At 47.3% G+C, this 17,329-nt stretch overlaps 1 protein-coding gene across 2 annotated transcripts in view; it reads left to right on the top strand.

The window, feature by feature from the left end:
* The first annotated feature begins 305 nt into the window (after positions 1-305).
* Positions 306-17,329, top strand: part of LOC309332904 (excitatory amino acid transporter 5-like) — a 38,602-nt gene continuing 21,578 nt past the window's right edge. The window contains exons 1-3 of one of the 2 annotated variants that reach the window (XM_081846243.1): positions 306-1,067; positions 5,888-5,967; positions 15,145-15,357. In XM_081846243.1, coding sequence (XP_081702369.1) covers positions 891-1,067; positions 5,888-5,967; positions 15,145-15,357 — 470 coding nt within the window. In that variant the 5' untranslated portion in view covers positions 306-890. The remainder of the gene's footprint in view (positions 1,068-5,887; positions 5,968-15,144; positions 15,358-17,329) is intronic. The other variant, XM_081846244.1, reaches the window with a different exon arrangement.

Below are 17,329 nucleotides of genomic sequence, written 5' to 3'. Positions count from 1 at the left end.
AAAATAAAAAAAATTCCTTCCAGTAGCACCTTAAAGACCAACTAAGTTAGTTCTAGGTATGAGCTTTCGTGTGCATGCACACTTCTTCAGATACCAACCAGAGTAAATTGCACACGAAAAGCTCATACCTAGAACTAACTTAGTTGGTCTTTAAGGTGCTACTGGAAGGAATTTTTTTGTTTTGTTTTGACTATGGCAGACCAACACGGCTACCTATCTGTAACTGCAGTGTGTGAGTGTGTGTGAAGTTTGTACAAACTGAATGATGGGGGGGGGGTGTTTCCTGCTACATGTGATTCTTCTCCAATGCTGTCCTGTCCGTAGGGCAACAAAAACAGGACAAAAAGAACAGGACATTTGTGCAGTTAGAGGATTTCACCGGGAAGGTATGCACATTAGGAATGAAGTAATGTGGCCACCTCAAAACTTCTGCAAGCACACAAACAGTACTGAAAGTGGGGTTGGCTGTGTGTCGTGTGACTACCTTGAGCACAAATCATCGTGAATGTGCAATGGAACAGATGCTTAGAAGGGCCCTCCTTTGTTTTTTGTTTTTCTGCAAGCAGACGTAGCTCTATTCTTGCTTATTCCAAATCTAGACTTGGATTAATACGTCACAGGACATGTCACTTTCTATTAAGCTAAAAGGGGATCAGATAACAACCGTGCTCTGGTGTGATCCTCCGTGGAGATTATCAGGGAGCAAAAGAGAGAGTCTTTCCCTTGTATTCCTTCTACCTCTCCAGACAGGTTCTAATCAGCAGAGAGATATGATTCCTCCAGGACAAAAGGTGCCTCAATGATGCCCCATGGGCTCCAGGATCCTACCCTTGACGCTGCGCTCTCTGGTTCATGACGGATCCTGGTGAAGCTCTGAAAGCTAAGGCACCATGTGGGAGCAGTTGAAGAAAGCACTCTTTTGCCCGTTCTCCATCAGCCTTGTGGGGCTCCGGAAGTGGATCCGGGCCTTCTGGAGCAAAAATGGCCTCTTGACACTTTCCATGCTTTCTGTGATGACTGGATGCCTTGTGGGCTTTCTGCTTAGGACACTGGAATTGTCTGATTTGGTAAGTGACTGGTTTTTACGGAACATCAACAGGACAGGCCTTTCTGGAGCAAGACATGCAATAGGCAGAGACTGGATTTCTACGACAGAGGCCATAGCTTGCTTGGAAATGGCATACTCCAGCATGACCCCAACGTAGTGGCCGCCAGCTCTGTTTACTCCAGTATAGTGCATATTCTCAGGCGCACTTAACATCCTATGCAGATACTGCGGGAAGCTTCTTTCTGGAGAAAGGAACTGAGCAGTGGGATTTTGTTACCCCAGAAGCAGCCAGTTTCAAATCTGAGTGGCCCTGGAAGAATGGAGAGAGTGTGTTTTGGTTGTTGCTTTGTTTAGTGAGGCGATTGAATTTGGGATTCTTCACTTCTTTTCTGGCAGAGGGATTGGTATCTAGAGAGGCAGAGTTTCTGCAGGTGAAGCTTTTTGGATTAAAGGTGGAGGAGCAATTCTATTTGCAGTTTAATGAGAAACTATCTGTTTTCCACTTCTTGAACTAATACAGAAACACTTCTGTCCCTTCGGAACTCACACCTCTCTGACTTTTGCAGTGCAGTGTTCCAGTCAAGTAATATATACAGAAATGCATGTATTAGTGAAGGTAACATACAAAACGGCATTATATTAGAGGGAGTTGCTTCCCAAAATGTGCTTATTAGGAGAAATCTGTACCAAAATGTTGGTACCTTCTGGAAAACTCAGAAGTGTGAATTCCGCAGGACAGCTGTCTTTCAGATCGCATATTGTTTCACAAAGCTTGAATTAGCTATGTTCGCATCCCAAAGGACTGGTGTTCCTTATTTCAGAGGTTGTGGCTACCTGAAAACTCAGGAGGAATCACCAGAGAATAAGCTGCTACTCCTTCCCCACCCGCCTTGGCCAGCTCCTCTTTCGACATGGCCTTGTTCCACCTCTGACGGGGTTTAGAGAAGCCATTTCAGCTACTGGTGCTTGGTGTCATAGCTCAAAGTGCCAAGCTAAGCTGGTTATTTAACTACAGCAAGACTCTTCTTTCCTTCCCCGTTGTGGCTACGATTCCCACTGAACGCAGTGCTGCACTGAATAAATTGACATTGGAAAAGTATTGGTGCCAGGGGCAGATCTGCTATGAAACTAATGAAGTTTCCCTAATCCCAGTGGGGCCCCAGAAGTAACAATAGTCCACATTGCTTTAAAAATTTGGGTCTAGTAGACCCAATTTGAGTCGCACGACTCAAAATTGATTATTTTTTTGTTTATGTTTCAACAATCCCAAAATGTTGAGCGTCAGCAGCACAAATGTTGTAAAGGTGGAGTGTCGCAGTACAGCAATTTTAAGCCAGATCTTAGCTGTAGCAGTTATTTTTAAAATAAAAAATGTGGTGATCTGTCATGGAACATTGGAGAAGATAACAGTGGTTACCCAGACCTCGTTGCTGGTTGCCAAGGGGGCCCCTATAACAGTTCAAACTTCAGGGTCCAAAAATGTGTGTCTGGCACTGAGACCTTCACCTCTTAAGCCAGGGGTGGTAAACCAGTGATCCTCCAGGTGTTGGACTAGAACCCCGTCCCTGACCATAGGCCATGCTGGCTGTTGGCGCTGAGGAGAGTCCAACAATGTCTGGAGGGCCAAACATTCCTCAGCCCGTTCTTAAGCCTACCTGCCCAGGGTTGCAGCCAGTGGACCCACTGAAAAAGATGAACAAGACTAAACAAGTCCAGTAGTTTTCACAGGTCTATTTTGAGCAGAGTAGAGCTCGATTCAAACCCTTCTTCCTAATTCTATGAACTCTGCTGCATAGCTGTCAACTTACAGATTTGAAAATAAGGGACCAGCAGCCTTGAAAATAAGGGACCAGCAGCCTCACCTGTTCCAGGTACTCCAGTCTTCCTGTCCTCCTGCAGTCTGGTCAAACTCATGCTGGGTAGCTTCGAGAACACTGTCCAACCAACTTTGTAACCAGAGGTTCAACTGAACAGAATCTGAATCACATGCACCACAAGGCCTATGCAACCTCAACTTAAGATGGCTCCCCGGCCTGGCTTTGCACTGCAAAGTCTGCAGCAGCACGTGCAACAAAATGGCGCCCAGCATTCAAAAAACCCCTCAGCTTGCATTAACTAGCCACACACAAGGCATGCAAGCTCCACCCCCCAGTCGTTCTTAGACTTCTTATTGGGTGAGCAACACAGCCAAGCAACACAGTTGGAGCCTCCCTCCTCCCTGGCCGGCAGGGAGGGAGGGAGAGGAGCTGCTTCATTTGAAATTTAAGGGACATCCATCAATAAGGGACGGCAGCAGGACATGGCGCTGGAATAAGGGACTGTCCCTTCAAATAAGGGACACTTGACAGCTATGCTGCTGGGGAGCCATTTGAAGAATAAGCCTGCAATCTTTCCTACTGTTCTGTTGATCTCTGTGGGACACCCTCCTCAGAGCATACATTTGGGCCGTGAAATACTCCTCTCCATTTTCAAGCTTGGTAGCAAAAGATCAACTCTTGTTTCCTCTCCTTTTTGGCACTCAGAATGGGGCCTTCACAATATTTGCTTCCCCTGGAAAAATGCACACCACACATTTAAAGCACACGCCTTCCCCCAAAGAATCCTGGCAATAACATAGGAACACAGGAAGCTGCCTTATACTGGATCAGACCATAAGTCCATCTGGCACATGGTTGTCTATTCTGACTTTGCAGGGTTTCTCTCCAGGGTTTCAGGTAAAGGGCATTCACATCCCTACCAGGAGATGCTGGGATCTGAACCAGGGATATCAAGAATAAGAAAAAGATTAAGAATAAGAAATTATTATTTATACCCCACCCATCTGGCTGGGTTTCCTCTGCTCCCAACAGAATATTAAAAACACAATAAAACATCAAACATTAAAAACTTCCCTAAACAGGGCTGCCTTCAGATGTCTTCTAAAAGTCAGATAGTTCTTTATTTCCTTGACGTTTGATGGGAGGGTGTTCGACAGGGAGGGCGCTATGACCGAGAAGGCCCTCTGCCTGGTTCCCTGCAACCTCATTTCTCGCAGGGAGGGAACCGCCACAAGACCCTCGGAGCTGGACCTCAGTGTCCGTGCTGAACGATGGAGGTGGAGATGTTCCTTCAGGTATACTGAGCCGAGGCTGTTTAGGACTTTAAAAGTCAGCACCAACACTTTGAATTGTGCTCGGAAACGTACTGGGAGCCAGTGTAGGTCTTTCAGGACCGGTGTTATATGGTCTCAGCAGCCGCTCCCAGTCACTAGTCTAGCTGCCACATTCTGGATTAATTGTAGTTTCCGGGTCACCTTCAAAGGTAGCCCCACGTAGAGCGCATTGCAGTAGTCCAAGCGGGAGATAACTAGAGCATGCACCACTCTGGTATCCAGCATACAAAGCAGATGCTCTACTACCAAGCTATTGTCCTCCTCTATGTGAGAGGGTGGGGTAACTGCACCCACCACCACAAAGCAGCCCTTGGAGAGCTGGCCACCTTTGCCCTATGGAAACGTCTCCATTCGTGATTCTGGATGTGAGGGCTAGGTCTGCACAATCTTGTCACCAACGGGAGGCGTGGAGGGTGGCAACACGAGAATGGGCCTTTTCAGTGGTGGCCGGATGGGCGAGGTATAAATACTTATTATTATTATTATTATTATTATTATTATTATTTGCTCTCTTGGGGAGGCTAGCCTGGTACCATCGTTACATATCCTTAGCTGCCAGGTGAAAACATCCGTCAGGCCTTTAGCTTTTAATTAACTTTGGCCTTTTTGTGAGAGTGGGATGTTTTAATGTAGATTTTTAGGTGTGTGGTTTTTTTTGTTTGTTTTGCTGTCTTTAATGCTTAAAATATTTTAAGTCGCTTTGAGTTGCTGCGGCAAAAAAAAGGGACACCATCATCGTACCCACGTGTAAATTTATAGGAGGGGAAATGTGCTTAAAAAGAACATCATTAATTCCTTGCTATTGAATGATGGCTGCTACTTGGTCGCATCCACACCAGCACAAAGCTTCCCTCAAAGAATCCTGGGAACTGTATTTTACCCTTCACAAAGCTTCAGTTCCCAGCAGCGGCGTAGCGTGGGTTGTCAGCACCCGGGGCAAGGCAAGTAATTTGCGCCCCCCAACCCGGGGCAAGGCAAGTAATTTGCGCCCCTAACCCCTAACCTGCCGCCGCTGCCAGCTTCTTCTTGCTGCTGCCTGGGCTGGGGTATTTACGGTAAGGTAGCCACGGTGGCGGCGGCGGGTTCGTGTCAGGTGATCTGAGGCGAGTTGCTGCTGGCGCTGCCACCCAAATGACGCCGCTTGCCCGGAGGAGGAGGAGGGCAGAGAGGCGGGGAAAATGCAACATGGCCCAGAATTACCCATGCAACATGGCCCAGGCGGCGGCGGGGCTGTGAGGAGGGGCTGCCTGGCGCGCCCTCCATGGCCCTGATGCACGGGGACCACGGTGAGCGCTGAGAGCCGCTGCCTGCCGGACGCCTTCAGCCCGGACGCGCGCACAGCTCGTCGGTTCCGCGAGACATGGGGCTCTGCTACAGCCTGCGCCCGAGGCTCTTCGGCGACTCCGGAGGTGGCGAGCGCGCCCCCCCCAGATGTTGCGCCCGGTGCGGCCTGCACCTCCCACGCTACGCCACTGGTTGCCAGCCCCCTTAACTAACTACAGTTCCCAGAGTTCTTTGGGAGAAGCCACACACTTTAAATGTATGGCGTGAATGTGAGATTGTTTTCAACCTAGGTTCCAGCTGTGTGCGCGATGACTTTCTCTTTTTGCTGCAAGCTCTGTGTTTCTCTGCTCCTCCCAAGTTCTCCTCTGTGGCCTAACGCTTTTGCCTTTCCCCCTCCCCTGCAGGAGAAGCAGTATTTCTCATTCCCTGGAGAACTCCTGATGAGGATGTTGAAGATGCTGATATTACCACTGATCACCTCCAGGTGAGAGCAAGAAGGCCAGGAAACGGCAGGTGGAGAGGGAGTCGCAATATTGTTTAAAATGGCTCCTTTGCGCTTGGAAGAGAAGAGTTTGCTTTCCTGAGGGTGCAGTTCAGACCTCCCTCCAGAGTTGCCATGGGCAGTGTGCCAGGAGAGGTGCAATTAGTTCTTCCAACAAAAGAAGTAGTAAGCTTTGTTTTTGAGCCACTCAAACCTCCCTCAACCCCAGGGAAGAAAACATTCGAATCTCATGGGCCTCTGCATTTATTTACGCAAGGGTCTCAAGAGTTGTCCCAAGGGTCACCACAGTTCAAGAAGGACACTGACAAACTGGAACGTGTCCAGAGGAGGGCAACCAAAATGGTCAAAGGCCTGGAAATGATGCCTTATGAGGAACGGCTAAGGGAGCTGGGCATGTTTAGCCTGGAGAAGAGGAGGTTAAGGGGTGATATGATAGCCATGTTCAAATATATAAAAGGATGTCACATAGAGGAGGGAGAAAGGTTGTTTTCTGCTGCTCCAGAGAAGCGGACACGGAGCAATGGTTCCAAACTACAAGAAAGAAGATTCCACCTAAACATGAGGAAGAACTTCCTGACAGTAAGAGCTGTTCGACAGTGGAATTTGCTGCCAAGGAGTGTGGTGGAGTCTCCTTCTTTGGAGGTCTTTAATCAGAGGCTTGACAACCATATGTCAGGAGTGCTCTGATGGTGTCTCCTGCTTGGCAGGGGGTTGGACTCGATGGCCCTTGTGGTCTCTTCCAACTCTATGATTCTATGGTCTGGCCCTGTACCTGAGGTTCCCTGGAATGGGGGAATTCTCCCTGTTTGCATTCCAGAAGGGTCAAAACCTCTCCTTTTTCGTCAGACGTTTTCTTAACTGGCTGATAACATTTCCTGGGTAGTTCTATTCTGTTTTATTGATCTTATATATGATGGTAGTGTGAATGGCTCTGTTTCTGAGAACACCTCTCGGACCCCATTAAGTGCCTCTGCAATCCCCTTGGGAGCTAAATATCTCCCAGGCTTGACCCTGGATAAGGGAGCATTGACTCTTTACAAAGGTCAGAGCTTTTGCTATCCCCACTCTCTGCTTCAGTAAATCTGGCTCCAGGACATCCCACTCTCCCTTGGTCGGTCATTCAGTCCTTGCAACTAGGAACAGTGAATGAACTTTGTTTTGTTTTGCATTTTAATGAGAAACTACCTAATTCCCACCTAATTCAAACCAAATATGCAAACACAGAACTTTGCGCTTCTCCAAGTTTCACAGTGCCACTTCTCCAGCCAGTTTGTGCAGCAATACACATCAGAGGACTGTGTGTATAGGAAGGAAAGTGAAAGTAACATGCAAAAATGCCTTATATTGGTCAAAACCACATTTATTGGGAATAACCTGCACGAAAACGTTTTTCTTGAAGATTTTTGTTAAATACAAAAAAAATTCAGTTCAGTGTGGAAAACCGAATGCAAGACTAATAAAATGAGAAACTGAGAAAAGCAGAATGGATTCATCCAGTACAAATCCGTTTATTGTGAGGACCATGCCTGTGCACAAAAAAATGGATTCATCCATTTGCAACACACGTTCCTAGCTTCATCTCTCCACTGCCTTCTGCTTAGTTGACCCTCCCACATTTATATAGCACCTGGCTTGGCTGTGCTTCTTGTCTCTTGTCATTTTCATACGCTCCTGTAATGCGTAGATTGGGTTTTGGTGAAGCAACGTCACAGCCGAGTCCTTCAAAGTCTCCATCCTCACACTTCTATTTCTTTCTCTCTTTTGTTTCAAGCTGTTCTGGACACATGCTTGAAAAGCAGAATGCGACAAATAGACAGATTAATAGATGTGGAAGAATTGTCTGTTCTGCACCCTGCACCTGTAGACGGAGGCAGGGGGTGCGGAGGGAGGAAGAGAGAGTCACAGGTGGTAGGTAGGTGGATGGGTGGACTGCTGGATCAGGACCTCGGGGTCCCTGCAGCTCAGCATCCTGTTCCCCACAATGGTCAACCAAGATTCCTCCAGAAAGCTCAAAGCAGAAACCAAGCACGTCCCTACATCCTCTCCCCTCCTCCATGGTTGCTCCACAGCAAATTGTATTTAGGGTCATATTGCCTCTGAATTTGAATATATATATATATATATATATATATATATATATATATATTTGCTTTCGTAGATTTTCACGGGTACAGGAATGCAGGTTTTGGTGTCCTCGGGTGTCTTCCCGTGTAAAAGTTGGGGTGTCTAGGCGACGTTTCGACGAGGTCTCACTCGTCATCTTCAGGCTGGTGCTTTCGGCTTCTTGTTACTGGAACAGAGCAGGATCTCAGTGTTTGAGTTCCTATAAATACTGTAGAGGGGGTGTGGTGTATAGCCTCCAATGTTCTGGGCAGAGAGGAAGTTCCCAGGCTAGTGTGCCTTTTCTTCTTTTGTTCCTTAATTACTTGAGAGATATCTTGAGTGATTTCTTGAGTGATATCCTGAGTACCACTTAGGTGGGTCATTAGGTGTGGATTAGTTGTTAAAGTCTTTGTGTCTTGACCTCTTGAACTTTGTGAAGAGTTTTCCTGAGAAGATGGCTGTACTGTACTTAGTTGTGCTCTGGCTTGGCTTCGTGTATAGGGGCGAGCTGTGGTTTTGTGGCTTGTGTCAGCCAGATCTGTGTAGGGATTGCAGGGGGGTGCAGCATCCGGAGGTGCCACCATGGATTGGCTACTGGATGGTGTCTGTAATTCATCTGTGGAGAGGGTCTGGGTTTGGGTCTGGTGTGGTTGATTGGTGTTGGCGTTCTGTGTGCCTCTGGATCTGGTGTCAGTTTTTGTGGGGAGGGCTAATTTCCAGATGTCTGGCAAGCGGGATGTGTCGTCACGCTTGTTCATGTTGTGAGGGTGTTTCTCTATCTCGATGGCTTCCATGATTATTCTCTTGTGGTGATGTTCCGTGTTAAAGAGCAATTTGGAATCTGCAAAATTAATTTTGTGTCCTGTTTCTTTCATGTGTTGGAAAAGAGAGGAAGTTTTTTCTTCTTTTTTGACGGCATTCTTGTGTTCTGCGATACGTGCATTTATTCGTCTGTTTGTTTGTCCAATGTACGTGGCTGGGCAGACTTTGCAGGGTATTTCATAGATCCCTTGGTTTTCCAACTGGATTTTATCCTTGGGGTTTCTGAGGATATTGGCTATTTTTTGGTTGGTGCAAAAGGCTGTTTTGATATTGTGTTTATGGAGGATTTTGCTAATTTTATCTGTAGTGCCCTTGATATAAGGAAGGAGGGCCATGCCATTGTTTTCTTCTGTGTCTTGGTTTTTGGGGGGTGTTTCCTTTTGGATTAGCTTCGTAATCCTGTTTTGCTGGTATCCATTGGCAATTAACACGTTTGAGAGATTCTGTAACTCAGTTGTCAAGTGGTCTTTGTCAGCCAGGCGTTTGGTTCTGAAGATGAGAGTCTTGGCTACGGAGTTTATTTGTGCAGGGTGGTGGTGTGATTGTGCATGTAAGTAGCGGTTGGTGTGTGTTTTTTTCCGGTAGATAGTGTGTCCTAGGGAGCCATCAGGTTTTTTGTAGATTAGGACGTCAAGGAAGGGAAGTTGGTTGTTGGCTTCTATTTCCATAGTGAATTGTATTTTGGGGTGTAAGTTGTTGAGATGTGTGAGGAAGCTATCCAGTTTTTCTTTCCCGTGTGGCCAAATTACAAAGGTGTCGTCAACATATCTGAGCCAAAGTTTGGGTTTGTGTTCTGACTTGTCTAAAGCATTGGTTTCAAAGTGTTCCATGTACAGGTTTGCGATGACCGGTGAGAGGGGTGATCCCATAGGTGCTCCTTCTATCTGTTTGTATCTTTGTCCATTGTGGATGAAGTACGTGTTGGTTAGGCAGTGGTTGGTCAGGTCCAAGATGTATTCGGGGGGATTGTATTTGTTTTGAATAGCTGTCAAGGCTTCATTAATGGGCACTTGTGTGAAGAGAGATACAACATCGAAGCTCACAAGTAGGTCATTAGGATGTAGGTTTTGCTTCTTTATTGTTTCTATGAACTGGAAGGAGTTTGGTACGTGTGAAGAGATGGATTCTGCATAGGGCTGAAGTTGCTTGGCGAGAAATTTAGCGAGATTTTGTAGAGGTGAGCCTATGGAGCTGACTATTGGTCTGAGTGGTGTTCCTTCTTTGTGTATCTTGGGGAGGCCGTAGAGTTTGGGGCATCTGGATGATTTTTCTCTGGGGATGATTCTTAGCTGGATTTCTTCACTGATAGGAGAGGCTTTTATTTTGGATTTGGTGGTTTTTTCCAGGTAGGTGGTGGGATCTGTTTTTATAGGTTTGTAGGCAGGATCTTGGAGTAGATTTGATAGTTTTGCTTGGTAGTCCGATATCTTGGTAGTCCGATATCTTGGTAGTCAAGATATCTCTCAAGTAATTAAGGAACAAAAGAAGAAAAGGCACACTAGCCTGGGAACTTCCTCTCTGCCCAGAACATTGGAGGCTATACACCACACCCCCTCTACAGTATTTATAGGAACTCAAACACTGAGATCCTGCTCTGTTCCAGTAACAAGAAGCCGAAAGCACCAGCCTGAAGATGACGAGTGAGACCTCGTCGAAACGTCGCCTAGACACCCCAACTTTTACACGGGAAGACACCCGAGGACACCAAAACCTGCATTCCTGTACCCGTGAAAATCTACGAAAGCAAATATATATATATATATATATATGCATGCAGTGGTGCCCTGCAAGACGAATGCCTCGCAAGACGGAAAACCCGCTAGACGAAAGGGTTTTCCGTTTTGGAGGTGCTTCGCAAATGAATTTCCTATGGGCTTGCTTTGCAAGACGAAAATGTCTTGCGAGTTCCTGCGGGGGTTTTTTCCTCCCCCCCCTTTTCTAAGCCGCTAAGCCGCTTATCAGCTGAGCCGCTAAGCCGCTTAACAGCTGATCCGCTAAGCCACTTATCAGCTGATCCACTAAGCCGCTATGCCGCTTATCAGCTGATCCACTAAGCCGCTAAGCCGCTTATCAGCTGATCCGCTAAGCCGCTAAGCCGCTTATCAGCTGATCCGCTAAGCCACTAATAGCGCTAATCCGCTAATGGGCTTGCTTCGCAAGACGAAAAAACCGCAAGACAAAGAGACTCGCAGAACGGATTCTTTTCGTCTTGCGAGGCACCACTGTATATAGAATTGTAGAGTTAGGAAGGGACTCCCATGGATCATCTAGGCCAACCCCCCACCAAAGGAATCTCAGCAAAAGAATCTCTTAAGTGATTCCTGTCTGTTTGAAAACCTCCAACAGAGGAGTGCCCACCACCTTCCGAGGCCATCTATTCCATTGTCAAAGCAGCTTCTACCACCAGAAAGTTCATCCTAATGTTAAGCATTTTAGTGCTAATTTCTTCTAATACAGCCGGGGTGTCCCTGGTCAGTCCTGGTTTGCCCTCCCCCAGAAACAAAACAACCCTCAAGAACTTTAGCCCAACGAAACTTTGATGAAGCTTTCTCAGAAAAGCTCAACAACTCTGGTCAATCCAAATGGGTAAGATCGCTGCCAGTTTTTTTAATAGTGTGAGTAGATCATGGTCTCTTGGAAATTGGACGTTCCTGTTCTAATATAAACATTTCTGCAAAGCAATTTGCCCAGTATGTTATTTTTGCTTACTTATGTCTTCTTATGCAAACTTTATTATTATCATTTATTAAATTTGCATACCACCCTTCATCCTCAGATCTCAGAGCAGTTTAAATATTATTATTAATAATAATTTATTTATTTGTACCCCACCCATCTGGCTGGGTTTCCCCAGCCACTCTGGGCAGCTCACAATAGAATATTAAAAACATGCTAAGACATCAAACATTAAAACTTCCCTAAACAGGGCCGCCTTCAGATGTCTTCTAAAAGTCAGGTAGTTGTTTATTCCCTTGACATCTGGTGGGAGGGCGTTCCACAGGGCAGGCACCACCACCGAGAAGGCCCTCTGCCTGGTTCCCTGTGACCTCACTTCTTGCAGGGAGGGAGCTGCCAGAAGGCCCTCGGAGCTGGACCTCAGTGTCTGGGCTGGACAATGGGGATGGAGTTTAATGCATAAACTTTACCCTAGTTGTATGTGAGTTTTTTGGTACACACAACTTGGTGGGAAGAGCTGCACTGCCAAATTTGAAGTGCAAATTTCCCAGGATGGCTGTGCGTGTCGGTTTGTGCATTGTTTGGGGAAATTGCAGATTTGGTAGGTTTGCCTTTAAATGCAGACTGAATTCAGTTTCTTCCTCCATTGCTAGATGCAGGGGAGCCATCTGTGCCAGGAGTCCATTCATGTGGAGGGTTGCGTTTCTTGATTTCCAAGCCCCACCTCAGCATCTCTTACTGCTTCCTTTAATCAGCCGCCCTGTCCATTTTCCCTTAATGGGATCCATCACATGGCCCAGAAACGTGCAGCTGGGAGCTTAGGCTAAATTGCTGCAGATTACCTGACATGGCAGGGATCTCACATGTCGCCTGTCTTAGCTCCCAAAGCTGCCCGTCCAGTCTGGCTGCCGCCACACTATTTTAGCAACTCGAGAGCGAGCTTTCGGAGCGTTCTGAAGATCGCGGCAGGAAGTGCTGGGGTTTAAAGGGGGCACCTTGCAAGACTGGGCGGCACAGAAAGGGCAGTATTGGCACCCATGCCAGATATCTGCAAATCCGTGTTTGGGTTTCACTCCCGCCAGCTCAGCATTTAGAGCCCTTGCAGCCGTTTTGTGAAGTTATAATTTTAAAAACAACAGCTTCCAAAGGTCAGCACCCAAAATTATAGGTGCTAATTGAAAATGAGCTACTTAAAACAGTGCAAATGCATGCATTTCAGGAGCTGGCCAGTCTCCAAAGAGAGATGAGCTCCTAAGGGAATCTGCTGCTGCAGAGATCTGAGATCATAGAATCATAGAACCATAGAGTTGGAAGAGACCACAAGGGCCATCGAGTCCAACTCCCTGCCAAGCAGGAAACACCATCAGAGCACTCCTGACATATGGTTGTCAAGCCTCTGCTTAAAGACCTCCAAAGAAGGAGACTCCACCACTCTCCTGGGCAGCAAATTCCACTGTCGAACAGCTCTTACTGTCAGGAAGTTCTTCCTCATGTTTAGGTGGAATCTTCTTTCTTGTAGTTTGGATCCATTGCTCCGTGTCCGCTTCTCTGGAGCAGCAGAAAACAACCTTTCTCCCTCCTCTATGTGACATCCTTTTATATATTTGAACATGGCTATCATATCACCCCTTAACCTCCTCTTCTCCAAGCTAAACATGCCCAGCTCCCTTAGCCGTTCCTCATAAGGCATCGTTTCCAGGCCTTTGACCATTTTGGTTGCCCTCCTCTGGACACGTTCCAGTTTGTCAGTGTCCTTCTTGAACTGTGGTGCCCAGAACTGGACACAGTACTCCAGGTGAGGTCTGACCAGAGCAGAATACAGTGGCACTATTACTTCCCTTGATCTAGATGCTATACTCCTATTGATGCAGCCCAGAATTGCATTGGCTTTTTTAGCTGCCGCGTCACACTGTTGGCTCATGTCAAGTTTGTGGCCAACCAAGACTCCTAGATCCTTTTCACATGTTGCTCTGCTGATGGGATGGCAGGGCAGGGTCGTACTATCAGAAATCAGATCTGGAATCTCGTTGAAACCTCTACTGTTTAACAAATGCTATCTCAGTCAAATGATTTAAACACTCAGGAAACATTACAGGGGAGTCCAAATTCATACTGTGTATGGGACGCGGGTGGCGCCGTGGGTTAAACCACAGAGCCTAGGGCTTGCCGATCAGAAGGACGGCGGTTCGAATCCCCGCGACGACGGGGTGAGCTCCCGTTGCTCGGTCCCTGCTCCTGCCAACCTAGCAGTTCGAAAGCACCTCAAAGTGCAAGTAGATCAATAGGTACCGCTCCGGCGGGAAGGTAAACGGCGTTTCCGTGCGCTGCTCTGGTTCTCCAGAAGCGGCTTAGTCCTGCTGGCCACATGACCCAGAAGCTGTACGCCGGCTCCCTCGGCCAATAAAGCGAGATGAGTGCCGCAACCCCAGAGTCGGCCACGACTGGACCTAATGGTCAGGGGTCCCGTTACCTTTACCTTATGTTTACTACAGCAATGCTCATATTTGAGGACTGTGCGTAGCTGGGATAGCTCAGTTGGTAAGCATGAGACTCTTAATCTCGGGGTCGTGGGTTCAAGCCCCACGTTGGGCATTGCGGGGGGTCGGGCTGGATGGCCCTTGTCGTCCCTTCCAACTCCACAATTCTGTGATTCTAAGATGAGGAAAAAGCCCGACTCACTGGTTGAACAATTGTTCGCAGTATGGGGGGAAAGGAGCATTTTATTGTATAGATTAGAGCCACACCTGTACATATGCCTGTTGACCGCTGTGGGAAACAGGATGCTGGACTGGAATGACCCTGATGATCCAACATGGCTCCTCTTAGGGTCTTACGATGCAGTCCGTCCACCCACCTACCTGCCACCTGTGACTCCCTCTCCCCTCACACCCCTCCATCTGTCTTCTGCATCCTCTTATTCATGGGGAGGCAAACTAAGGCCTGGGGGGCCGGATCTGGCCCAATAGCCTTCTACATCCGACCTGCAGACGGTCCGGGAATCAGCGTGTTTTTACATGAGTAGAATGTGCCCTTTTATTTAAAACGCATCTCTGGGTTATTTGCGGGGCCTGCCTGGTGTTTTTACATGAGTAGAATGTGCCCTTTTATTTAAAATGCATCTCTGGGTTATTTGCAGGGCCTGCCTGATGTTTTTACATGAGTAGAATGTGCCCTTTTATTTAAAATGCATCTCTGGGTTATTTGCGGGGCCTGCCTGGTGTTTTTACATGAGTAGAATGTGCGCTTTTATTTAAAATGCATCTCCGGGTTATTTGCGGGGCATAGGAATTCGTTCATTATTATTTTTTCCAAAATATAGTCTGGCCCTCCACAAGGTCTGAAGGACAGTGGACCAGGCCCCCTGCTGAAAAAGTTTGCTGACTCCTGCTCTTGTTTATCTGTCTGCTTCATAGAATCGCGGAAATGTAATGTTGGAAGGATCCGGGGGGGGGGGGTGTCATCCACTCTAAACCCCTGCAAGGCAGGAATCGCAGCTAAGTCTTTGTAATGATGTACGCAGTTAACCAGATCACCACTATCCTCCTCCTCTCCCTTCAGCTTGATGTCTGGCTTGGCCACCATGGACTCCAAAGCCTGTGGCAGGATGGGGATCATCACTATCACCTATTACCTCTGGACCACCTTCCTGGCAGTTACCACCGGGATCATCTTAGTCATCAGCATCCACCCAGGGGCCGCTGCCCAAAAGGAGGAGTACACCGTCGGCAAAGTGGTGCTCAGTTCTGCGGATGCTTTGCTGGACCTCATCAGGTACAATCTGCTTCTCTGCATGTTTCTCAAAAGCTCGCGGTGTGTTTGAATTGTTTAAAAGGAGGGGTGGGGGACCTCAGCCTTGGGGGGGGGGCAGATGTGGCCTTCCAGCTATCTTCATCCAGCCCATGGAAGCCATATTACAGCCCACACTCTACCTAACAGCAAAAGTTTCATTCTGCAAATTTGCAAATTTCTTTTAATACCTTCCCAGGTTTTTAAATAATTATCTTTATACAGATCTGTACTATTTGCTGTTAACCATACACCTAAATACTTAACCTTCTTTTCAATCTTCAGACCTGACACATCTTGTAATTTATTTTTAGTCTCATCGTTCATCTCCCCCCCCCTTTTTTTTTCTTTTTACCAAGAGTTTGGTTTTAAAAACTAATCAATTTGAGTCGTGCGACTCAAATCGCATCTAAAGGTAAAGGGACCCCTGACCGTTAGGTCCAGTCGTGGCCGACTCTGGGGTTTCGCTTTATTGGCCTAGGGAGCCGGCATACAGCTTCCGGGTCATGTGGCCAGCATGACTAAGCCGCTTCTGGCAAACCAGAGCAGCGCACGGAAATGCCGTTTACCTTCCCACTGGAGAGTTCCCTATTTATCTGCTTGCACTTTGACATGCTTTCAAACTGCTAGGTTGGCAGGAGCAAGGACAGAGCAACGGGAGCTCATCCCGTCACGGGGATTCGAACCGCCGATCTTCTGATCGGCAAGCCCTAGGCTCTGTGGTTTAACCCACAGCGCCACCAGCGTCTACTTGGCCCAGTTTTTTTAAAAAAGTAATGTGAACACAGTTTGATTCTGGGGCCCCTTCAGGATTAGGGGCCCTGGAGCTTAAGCTTCAGTAGTTTCATAGTAGATCTGTCCCTGTTGGAAACGACTTCAAACCCAATCCTGATTGGGGTAAAACAGATCTCTGCTTAGGAGACATTTTGAAATAAGAAAGCCTTCAACAGGCACCAAAAAGACAATAGAGGGTGGTGCCTGCCTGATAAATATATCGAGAGGGAGTTTCAGAAAGTGGGGACTGCCACGCTAAAGGCCTGATCCTGACAGTTTGTGGAATGGACTTGCTGAAGATGGTATCTGTAGGAGGCCCTCTCCTGCAGCGTGCAGTGATCAGTCAGGTATATAAGGGATGAGACAGTATTTCAGGTTTCTTAGTCCTAAATTGGATAGCAGTCATGGGGAACCTTTGGCCCTGTGGACGTTGCTGGACTACCAACTCCCACCAGCCCAGCAAGCATGGCCAATGGCCAGGGATGATGGGAGCTGGAGTCCAGCCATGTCTGGAGGGCTTTGTCTGCCAGCACTTTGAACTACGGTATATTTGTCAAATGATTTTATAATACACGGGAGGTAGACAACTCTCACTGGAACAAATTAAGGCAGCCCGTTCAGGGAAGTTTTTAATGTTTGATGTTTTATTCTGGGTGGCTCCCAACAGAAGATCAATAAAAAGATTAACAGAAGATTAATAAAAAAGCAATAAAACACCAAACATTAAAAACTTCCCTAAACAGGGCTGCCTTCAGATGTCTTCTAAAAGTCAGATAGCTGTTTATTTCCTTGACATCTGGCGACAGGGCGTTCCACAGGGATGGCACCACTACCAAGAAGGCCCTCTGCCTGGTTTCCTGCAACCTCACTTCTCACAGTGAGGGAACTACCAGAAGGCCCTCGGTGCTGGACCTCAGTGTCTGGGCAGAATGATGGGGGTGGAGATGCTCCTTCAGGTATACTGGACTAAGGCCGTTTAGGGCTTTAAAGGTCAGCACCAACACTTTGAATTGTGCTCGGAAACATACTGGGAGCCAATGAAGGTATTTCATGACCGGTGTTATATGGTCTCAGCGGCCACTCCCAGTCACCAGTCTAGCTGCCACATTCTGGATTAGTTGTTGTTTCTGGGTCACCTTCAAAGGTAGCCCCACGTAGAGCGCATGGCAGTAGTCCAAGCGAG

This window comes from Podarcis erhardii (genome assembly GCF_964252035.2).
Source record: "Podarcis erhardii genome assembly, chromosome: 18".
NCBI lineage: Eukaryota > Metazoa > Chordata > Lepidosauria > Squamata > Lacertidae > Podarcis > Podarcis erhardii.
This window is presented reverse-complemented; position numbering and strand designations above follow the sequence as displayed.